Here is an 11,392-nt window from a genome sequence, read left to right on the forward strand (position 1 = left end):
CGATTGTTTACGAAATGTATAGTAAAATACGCTTAGAAAAAGCCTCACAGCAGCGTTTAGGGCATGAAGAAAGAAGAGGCTAAATGCCGAAGAGGCCCCCACTTAATTGTGGCTGAAGAGGGCAACTACATAGACTATTGAGTTATTTTCAAAGGTTCAACAGCAAGTTAGAGCTTTTTGAGAATAGCTCTCTAGTCATATTTTATATTTTATTATATTACATTCTTGCTCGTCATTAATTTGTAGTTGTAATTGGAGATGATAGACCATTCCATCTCCTTGGGACACCAAATTTGTGTCTCTATCGTCTAAAAGATGCATATGTGTTTAGTTAAAGTCAGAAATATTACAATTTTTGTATTATTAAATTTTAAAGCTTAAATAACGTTCGGTAAATATTACAGTAATTTCTTTTTTCTTGTTTCGTCTTTAAAATTTTTTATTGTGATCGTATTTTATTAAATTTGCAATTTTTCTTTTCTATAAGTTTTTCGTAATAATTATTAGATATTATATTTTTTAGTAACTTGATATTTGTACTTTTTCCTTCTGTTTTTTTTTTGTATATACTTTATGTAAATGTAAAATCACGCGTTTAAATTTAATTTCATTGCAACGGTAAATAGAGATTTGATCAAAATAAATTGGGAATTCAATTGAAAAGTGCATCTGCGAATTGGACGATTTATATGTCAGTCTATTGTATCACTTGACTATATGACTAATATAGTTTTCTTCTTGTTACAGGTGATCATCGTGGGATTTAACAACAAACCTCTCAGATTTTCTTCTATTTGAACGCCTTAAATGACTCATTTTTAAAATATATGTTTAAAAGCATTTCTGAAGGCACACACATGTTTATACATTAAAAATTAAATATAATTGTTTCAATTTCTTTTACAATATAACTATACTATATATATTATCATATACTATCAGAAAATACTTTATTCTTTGATAGTATTGAACCGTCATCGCGTTAAGTACCCACTATCGCTTACTGGTGGTCCCGATAGTAACAAAAATGAAACTCAGTAGATAAAAAAGGGGGACTTGTAAGCTTCTATTAATTCTTAATTATTTTTTAAGACAGAATTAAAAACTATATTTTTTTAACCTATATGATGGGTATGTTCTGATATAAAAACGAAATAGAATACGGGTGCCTTGTTATTTTGATATCAATTAAAAATATAAATTTAAATGCTTACGTTAATTTAAAAAAAACAAACGAATACTTTTATTCCATTAGATTATTTCCAATGAAAAATTAATAGTTTGATATTTTCTAACTCGTTTTTTATAAAACAAAATTCAAAGCAAGCTTGATTCGATTAAAGCACCCATAAAATGTATAATAATTAATAAAAAAGATTACACTCGGAGAGGTACCGGAACAAAAGGAACTGTGCGCTCGTTCCTCGACTCTTTTGGGGTTGACAGGGTAGATCTTTTGTGACAAAATTACAATATTAAGAGTAGGCATGCATAATAGAGATTTATATAATTATAGGTTTTACGTGGATTGAATTAGTGTTAATTTTTGTAACGTTGGATTTATGTGATGTAAAATGGGATAAGTATTCGTGTACATATGCGTATATGTATGCGTATACTATAGGCATGAAGGGAAGAAAAATGCACTCGTACCACCTATTGAACATATCTATATATTATAGTTAATTGTAGATATAAAAACATTTAAATAATTATACCACAATACTTTATCCCTCTATCCTACTTTGTCTTGACGTATTCTTCCTTTCTCTTCCTTTGTGACGTTCAGATTAGTAGATGTGATCCTTTCTGCCAATAAGAAAAATACTTGTGATATAAGGTTAGATAAAGCAAGAAAGAGGCGTGGCTAAGCGCGCGCTCTAGCCAATGAAACCCAAGTGCAATCGTTTTTTTAAAACCACAATACTTGTAATTAATTTATTCCAATGCATCTTTATTTATTTTCTTCTTTTCACCAAAATATAAATATCATAAGAATGTTTAAACAAAATTCTTTATAATATTAATATTATATAATCAATTATATAGAAAACTAAGTAAAAAGAAGAATAAAATTGGATGATTCTTTGGTGAAACTTGTTTTAAATTTTATTTTTCCTCGATTACTGCTTTTCAATACAATTTGTAAAAATAGCATACTATACCAAAATTGCTATACTGTTACTTTTTACACATTTGTCTATTTATATATTTATATATCCATATTCCACGTAGTGGCAGTAAGTATTCTTTATAATCTATGTTTTGAAGGATTCATTGCATTTCTCAAATTCATAAGAAAGACAAATAATTGCAAAAAAGAAAGCACAAATCTAAGTGGGAACCAATTTCTTACAGACGATGTGCACAACAAAAATATGATATATGAATGATGGCAAATGTGTGTGCGTGTTGTGGAAAAATTATATTATTACTGGAAAATAAAGTATTTACACGATATATACTTTATATTGATTGTTTTGCATCGACGGGCCTTTTATATATTTAATTCTAAATAAAAATTAATTCATTTAATTATCCTCTCAACTTATAGTGAATGAAAAATGTGACAATGCGAAGAGAGAGAAAAAGAGAGAGAAATGAAAAAAAAAAGAAACAAATAGAGAAAATAAGAGAAAGAGTCGATAAAATAATTAATGTGTATATATACATATATGCATGTAGTGTCAAAGATAATTAAAATTTATGAGATCAAATGTATCTTTTTATATCATTCTTCATTTTATCTTATATAAATTGTATATTTTACAGTTTAGTTAGTTTTAGAAATGTCGTAACATTTTTTAACATGGTTTAATATAACTTTTCAATCCCTAATATGAGAATCAAATGAAGTTTTCAATTAGAACCAAAGAGATCATTTGTAATATATAGCTCTATCAAAGTGAAAAATAACGTTCTATGATTTTCTCTACATCGTAGTAGCGTTAATTCTTCACGTAAGAATAAAATACTGTATCTATATATATATGGCCCGCCGAGACAATAATTTTTCCATTTGAGCCATATTATGATATACTATATATGGGTTGCGTTAAAACTTTTTACATTATTTATATAGAATTTTACAGATGCTCATACGCATCGATGTATCCTATCATTTTTATAAATTTTTTTGATCCTGCTTTTGTAATAATAAATAGATTTCCAATAAGAAATAAATTGTATATCATATGCTTATCAATCGATAAGGACATCACCAAATTGTGGCAGTCTTTTTCAATGGGATAACTTATCAATTAATTTGGAGAAAAAAATTCTGTTATTTTAATGTAGTATCTCCCTCGTTTGATGAAAATACGTATGTATCTATGACCGATGTTTCTTTCTTTATATATATACAGAGTATCCTGTATAATTGATGATACAAGCGAGAATTAATGATTCTACATGAAAAACTAAATCGAGACTGTAGAATAAAATTTATTCATGTAAATGATTTCTTTTGTTCAATAAAATATTCACGAGAAAAATAAATTTAAAAATGTATCAAGTACGCGCGTTTCAGTTTCAGGTCGACGAATTTCACTATCTTATTCTCGGATATTTCGAAGAACATTTTTCTGTTTTTTAATATGTTCACAAACATTGTCAGTATGATAATTATCAAACGAGACTTTTAGTTTCCCTAGGATTGCATCAAATTATCAAACTTATTTTTCTCAGAAACAAAGATTTATATGAACAAATTTAATTGTATATTTTTGACTATAGTTTTTCGCTTAAAATCATCCACTGTTTGCTTGTACCCTCAGTTATAGGACACCCTGTATATAAATATATATTTCTATATGTATATTTTATACATGAGTATCATTTGCACGTAAGATTGAAGAAAAAATTTGTCATAAACTCATTTAGTAGATAAACTATCACCGCAAAAACATATTGCTCTCTGACAATTGACTACATATTAGTACGTGTACCCAAAATAATAAACGCACCTAATAAATTCCTTCGCAGAGGATTCGTATATACAACTAACATTGTACTATAATTGCGCAAAATAAAATTAACTTGGGCATATCTACAAAATGCAAAGCGCCTGTGCAGTTAGCTCTTTCATGAGCACCTTCAGAGAAATGTACACATTATTATTATTACTCTTAATCTCCTTCCTCTCTATTTCCTTTTCTTTTCTTCTTCTTTTTCTTCTTCTTCTTTTTCTCCTTCTTCTTTCAACTGCACTGTGATATTTTCTATAATATAGGCACCCGTGTACATCCATTGAAATTTGTTTTTTCTCTCTTTTTTTTCTTCTTGTTTTTACATACAAATCAGGTACACACTCTGAATTTTTTCAATCGATTATGATGCAAAGCACAATTCTCTCTCTTTTTTTGTGTTTCTTTAGGTTTTTGCTTTTTCAAATAGAACCTGCACTAAATCCCAAACAGGAAATAAATAATTAAATTAACATCGATCGAAAGAATATTCATCATTATTCATACTTTTGTAAATGTTTCTTTAATAAAAAACGTAACAGCTAGTTGGTTGTTTTTTTTTTTTTTATAAACACTGAAAATGTAGATTACAACATAATATACTGATAACAATTCCATCGTATTGGTGGAGCGTAGCTATATTTTGTTGTACCAACATTGAAATTATCTCTATATGATATTAACGTGTAAGATATTGTACAAATTTTCCATACATTTTGGACAATGTGCTCGTGTCATATTATGTTGTATTATTTGCAAAAATACGATTTACTATTTTAACAAAACCTGCACGCATGTATATCTCTTACACACTATCGCTACAATGTCCAAAAGTATAGGTCAAGTATTATAATGCAGCAGGCATATATATATAGCATAACAATGTACACACATTCATTCATTTTCATATAATCATTCTATGATAACACACATCCACCATATAACAATATTCATATATGGTTAATCACATTTACTCCTTGCCATAAAGGCTATTCAAGACTAACGCGACGAGAGATGTGCTCATACACATTACTCTTCTTCATTAATGTGAATTTCGTGTTGAAAAATAAAGAACGATCTATTATATTACATTTAAAAAATTTTTTGTCAGTCATTTACAGTAGGGAAGCATGGTAGAAATAACGTCATTTTAAATGTATGCGATATCACAAGGCTGATCCGCAGCAAATGTCATCGTAAAACATACGATATGAAATGCCATACGATACAACATACAGTGTAAAACCGCACTGTCCATTCAGGTCCATTGAGACCAGCTCACACAAGACCGTGTATGTAGGACGCCATATGTCGGGCGGATCATTCGAGTTCCTGCCCTTCATAGAACATCACTTCAAGTAAGACTTGTATAGCATTGTGCTTCTACACGTTTCTTTCTCTTGTTCGAGAAGAAACAATAAATCGCGAAAGTTTACCCTCTTTAAACGCGGTCTCAATGGCATTTGTCTGTTCATTCCTGTTACTGAGGTGTTTAAACTGGAATTATTTCCTGGACTATTAGCAGGTCCTCCAACATCGAATTTAGGTTTTTTGCGAGGACCAATTGCCTGTAGAGCAGTTAAATTTGCTTCTCTTTGTCTTAATTCTTCCATTTCTGCACGTTGCATCTGAAAAATAATTAATCATTAATCATTAAGACTCGTCCAATTCTTTTCTTCATTTTTTATTTTGACCCTTCATTGACAATTTCATTAATAGAAAAAAAAAAAAAAACAAAGAAATAATTAAATTTATATAAATACCTCTTTGGCTTTGGCCTTCAGTTTAGCTTGCTCAGGATCTTCTGTTTTAGCACGACTTTTAGCAGCGCGCAGCAGTACCTCTCTTTCTTGTTCTTCGTGTCTTCTGCGTTCTACCCTATCTAGATCTTCCAGAAATTTTAACTGTGCTCTTACATCCTGCGTTACTTCGTATCTTGGGTCCACCTGATCGTTCCACGTATAATTTGATTAATAAATCAAACATTTACATATACAGTCTAATAACTAATATTAAAAATGAATAACTCGGATTACCTTTATAAGATCTATCCTATGTTCGGCAATTAATGCCAATTTTTCAACCAAATTTTTTAGCCTTTCTTGTGTAGCATGGGAAATCAATGCAGCCACTTCCTGATTAGGTTCTTCTAAGCCATAATTAGAAACTAAAGAGGAAAAAATTAATGTTTCCTTTGAAAACATCAGTATAATGGATTATATAAAAAGATAAATAATATATTTTGAATATAAACATTGCACGTTACCTATTTGCTTAATTCTTTGTTGTAACGGTGCCATATGTAAGAATATTTCATCTTTACAAGAACGTATCTGTGTCCCTACAAACTCTGTTGAGCCAAGAATTCTTTGAGATTCTTCTGCAAGATTAACACCACCCATAGCTGCTACGTCATTAATGTCATCATCTCCGCTATAATTAAAATACATGTTATATACATCTCCATATCATTTTAGAATATTTATCTCGACATCATATTTTATATCAACATTGTTGTAAAAATATATTTCTTATTTCAATCCATATTATAATAGTCAAAATACTTACGTATACCCAGCTGAAGAAAAAGTCTTCTTTTCTTTTTCTTTGGCAGTGGGTTTTGGCACCAAAGAAGGCACTATGGTCCTGTTAACGATAGAAGGTGTGTTAACTGTTTTAGCTTGTGCAGTAGTTGTTACTGTTTTAACAACAGTCGTCGCAATTGGTGCCTTTTGAACGACGGGTGGTGTAGGACGTATATTAGTAACAGCTACTGTTGATTTAACAGCATAAGAAGCTGGGCTGCGTACAACAGTTGGCATAGGACGCATCTAAGAAAAAATTAATATTTACGTAAATTTCAAGATAAATTTTCGTAAGATATATATATTGAACAAACATACTTACCACCCTTTGTTGTACTGGTTGGGTAGGTCGAGGTACTGTCGTTGTTGCTGTAGGTAATGGCGCCATTACTTTCACTTGTGTAGCTGGTGTTGTTGCAACAGGAATTGTAGGGGCAATTGCTGCTGTTGGTCTTATTTGATTTTGTTGCTAAACGTTACAAAATGAACAGCTAAAGTATTCACTATATAATGATATTTGAATACAGCTAACGGGTTAAACAAAAAAATATTTACCTGCGTTACTACTGGTGCTGCAGATGCTATAGTAAACACAACACTAGCTGGAGGAGGTTTTATTCCATCAATGACTAATTCATTCATCACAAGAGATTGACGTAGAAGTGGTAGACTCCTTCTGAGAAAGCCAATTAGGCATGGCTGTGGAGATGCATTCAATAATTTTTCAAGTCTATCACAAAATTCTTCAGGCTCAACTTTAGTGTCAATTAATTCTTGTATCAAAGTCCGAACATTTCGTTCCACTGATTTAGGCTCACGACTAGACAATTCTAATAAATTTGCTAAAAATTTACGGCACTTTTCTTTGGTATTATCTAAAGTTTGACGCTAAAAACAAAAAAGAAAATAACAGATAATATAAATATATACAAATATTACATAATATAATTTTAATACACATAAGTTTTTCTAAGATCATTTCTACAAATTTGTTTATCGCATCTTATTCTACTTAAGGTCTATCATATTTGTCTATATTATTATGATAACTTAGATATTCTTCAAACACAGATTTAATAAGACAATTTAATATAAAAATAAGCTCACCTGTGCCGGCGTCTGAACTGCTTGAACTGTAGTAGCGGTTGGAATAGCTGTTGTAGTAGCAGCGGTAGTAAGAGTAGGAGGAGTTACAATTGTTGTAGCGATGGAAGCTGCCACCGTCTGCTTTAATAAACAAGAATAATATTAGCATAACTATAATAAACAGAATTGATATAGTTTCATATTATTTTACAGTATATACATAGAAATATTTATTTAAAAAATAACATAAGTAGATAAATTTAAAAAAATAAATTTACTTTTAGCGTATTGCATTTTCTTTTAATTAAATAACTAATAAAATTATAAGTGTATATATATACTTGTATACATGCACAAACAAAATTTATACTTGAGATAAATCTAAATCGAATATTCCCTTGTATTAAACAGTTAAAATCATTTATCATAATAATGTTGATGTATAATCTTAGACGCACTTGTACCTTATATAGACTCGCTTATTATCAATTCTCTCTTTTAATGCATTTTAATGCATTTTAATATCTTATTAAAAGTAAAAGATTAGCAGAAGTAATGTACTATATTTGACAAATGTATTTGAATTTAGCACTTCGTAATAATTAATTCTAATAATTACGTTTAACAAGCAAAATTAATGACTTGAAATATTGTAATAAAAGGCAAATATGATATATAATAATAATATTATATCGATTAACATATTACATCGATCTAAAAAATGAAGTTGCTATCAAAATACTTTCAGCGATAAATCAAATTATTTAGACAATATATTTATCTATTTACTTTTTAAATAGATCTGTAAAAAATCTAAATATATAGCCACATTTACAATTAAATTCATATTTCCAACATCCCTATAAAATACGCTAAAAATGTATATATATGTATATAATACCACATAAAATATATAAATATATTATAACAATTACCAAACTCACTACTACTAACAAACAGATATAAACTACTCTAAACAAAGAACAGCATTCCAACAGATAAATGAACAACAAAATTCTATCACATTGATAGATGATATATCTTGTATCAATGATACTAAAAAAAAAGAAAAGAATAAAAAAAGAAAAGAAAAAGTAAATAATAATTTACTATAGATCTAGAAATATTGAAAAATAGCATATTTAAAAATACAAGCATATCCAAATAATAAAAAGACTATTATAATTTGGTAATGATCAACGACTAAATAGAATATCTATAATACAAAGTAATTTCAAACTTTAAATAAATGGAACGCAGTCAAATCTAATAATATTGAAATAAAATACATAGTCTACTATAGAACACCATTCCAACAAACTAAAATCACAAACCAATAAGTTTCTACAACTACTACATCGAGTCTTATAGCAGGTATAAGAGAGCGTCACCTGAACGGGTTTTCTTAAGGTGGCGAGTGGTGGACCAGTGAACTGAGTGTTCAGCCTACTTACAGCCGGCACAGAGGCTAGACGATAGGTAGTGCCAGGGGATGGTGCTGCAACCACTGCATTTCCTGTGATACTATTTGGAGTAACAGCAGTACCGGATGGTGTTCCCGCTGTTGGTGCTGGTCCTACTCTTAATAACTGATACTGACCATTTTCTGTTTTTAACAATAAATGACCTTGAGCTCCAGGTTGGAGACCATGCAGTGCTTGCAATGTAATCTGTAAATAAAAACAATAAACAATATATACACATATATATACAATGCTAATATATACATATATCTACATATACAGATTAGAATGAATTTTATTAAATCACTTATAAATGTAATGGTAATTACTTACAGATAACATTTTATAAAATTTGTGTATGTTACTTACTAAAAAACCAAGACACATATATTGAAACTTAATAAATTGCTTATGAAAAGATTAAATGTGATTAAACGTTATAAGATAGTTAGAAATTAATCAATGTAATGCATTACAAAATGATTTTCAACAATGTAATGGTATTTAAAGTATGTTTCTCTTACCCCTTGAGCTCCAGGTTTTGTTCCAACCATGTGTTGACCGATAACCACTCTTGGTGCAACTTGCTTTCCTGCCTGTTGAGCTGCTACTGGTGTTCCTGGTCTCATCGCATTAACATTGAGAATTTGCACATTGCTGGGTACTATCGTTGGTGTAACACCAGCTTTACCTTGCAGTGCCGAACTAACGACACTGCTAGTCACAGAGACCGGAACAGACATTGGGACGGAAACCATTCCACCAGGTGCTACACTAGTCTTTATCACTAAAGCAGTGCCTGTCTGCTTGTTTACTCCGGTCACTGCCTGATTACCAGTTTGACTGATGGTACCAACGTTCGAAACAGCGTTGGATGTTGTCTGTAACACTGCTTGTGAGGTTATGCCCAATGTACCATTAGCCAATTGCCCAACAGTTTGTGTAGGGAAAGGAAGCTTGTTATTAGCCGTTGCTACTCCCGTTGTAGCAATAACTTGTCCGATCGTAGGATATATTATCTTAACAGGTTCTTGTCCTGGCGCTACCGCGTTCGAGGTTACTACGTTCACTGGTAGCAAAGTACTCGTGGTGATCGATTTTGTAACTTCTTGAGTCAAAAGATTGTTCACAAGGGTGGCACCGCCACCGTTGGAAACCCCATGTTTCTGTGGTTGTATCGATGCAGTAATGGTGCCCCCGTTGGAAATACTGCTATTCACCTGATGATTCTGTTGACTAGCCGTCGCAGAACTTGCTTGATGGCCAGAAACGGTTGGCGTCGATGTTACAAGCTGTGTTTCGAGGGAGCCTACTATTGCGTTCACTGCAGATTCGTCAATGTCCGTACTCAGAGCTTCCTCCAGAAACTTAGCAGACGCCATTTTCTTCCAAGCTCCAACTGTAAACTGAACTACGCATGCGTCTGTCGTAAATTCTTCCCATAGTGCATTGGCTCCCCCACCCTAGCGTGGTTGAAAATTTTACACGACGTGTCCTCGTTTGTCGTCGGCTTAAATCGCACGCTTTGTTCCTAGACTAGTCGTCATTACGAATAACGGTATTCGTTTACGGTTTTTAGTGTAACATTCGTGTACCGATTATTTCTTTAAGATTTTTCATATTTATTTTTCTTTATTATTAATCTACCTCGTGTATTACGACTATTCGATGCACGCCGTGAAAACATCAACCCCGCCAAAATGGCCACTTTTTTTACTAACTACACGCACTAGTTACTTTATTTCATTTATTCAATAATATTTTCTATACTTTCATATAATTCAAATAAACGTTCATAATAATTATTATTTCTTTTTATTGTTATGGATCTCTCTCTAATTGACTGTATGTGAATTTATTTAACAAAAAAATGTATATGCATATAACATATGCATTTATATGATATGATATGGACATGTATATATGTGTGACTCATTCACAAAAGTGAAACGTTATTTGATTTATATTAGATAAAATTGTTTGGTTTTTAATAATATATATACAGATATAACATAATACAATATACTGTATATTTGTGTGTGAGATTTATTCCATATAATTAAAAAAAAAAGAATTTTTTTATTACAGGAATAAAGAAAAATAATGTGATATAACCAACAAATATAAAAAGTGATCATAATGATAATGAATAGTAGTTTCATAAGTGAAATATCATGTAACTTCTGCAATGTTATTGAATACAATGCTATACACAAATTGTACTTGTTTTTTTTATGTATATCATATTTCAAACATTCTACTTTTTTCATACAACAATAATTATAATTATAAG

The 11,392-nt window shown here is 30.6% G+C and overlaps 1 protein-coding gene across 4 annotated transcripts; it reads right to left on the bottom strand.

Annotated features, from left to right (window-relative positions):
* Nucleotides 1-4,446: 4,446 nt before the first annotated feature.
* LOC122525138 (transcription initiation factor TFIID subunit 4-like) lies at nucleotides 4,447-10,969 on the bottom strand. 4 transcript variants are annotated; one of them, XM_043647804.1, is made up of 10 exons: nucleotides 9,624-10,969; nucleotides 9,091-9,306; nucleotides 7,658-7,774; nucleotides 7,106-7,438; nucleotides 6,873-7,019; nucleotides 6,534-6,796; nucleotides 6,232-6,398; nucleotides 6,002-6,132; nucleotides 5,729-5,911; nucleotides 4,447-5,593 (listed from the first exon to the last, which is right to left on the bottom strand). In XM_043647804.1, exons 1-10 carry the CDS (start codon nucleotides 10,479-10,481, stop codon nucleotides 5,315-5,317), a joined length of 2,694 nt encoding a protein of 897 aa, XP_043503739.1. In that variant the 5' UTR covers nucleotides 10,482-10,969; the 3' UTR covers nucleotides 4,447-5,314. The 4 variants fall into 4 exon arrangements, with proteins under 4 accessions (XP_043503739.1, XP_043503732.1, XP_043503722.1 ...); XM_043647797.1 differs by having other exon boundaries at nucleotides 7,658-7,777; XM_043647787.1 differs by having other exon boundaries at nucleotides 9,028-9,306.
* Between the last annotated feature and the right edge of the window lie 423 nt (nucleotides 10,970-11,392).

This window comes from Polistes fuscatus, unplaced genomic scaffold (genome assembly GCF_010416935.1).
Source record: "Polistes fuscatus isolate 324 unplaced genomic scaffold, CU_Pfus_HIC Scaffold10, whole genome shotgun sequence".
In the NCBI taxonomy this organism is placed as follows: Eukaryota; Metazoa; Arthropoda; class Insecta; order Hymenoptera; family Vespidae; genus Polistes; species Polistes fuscatus.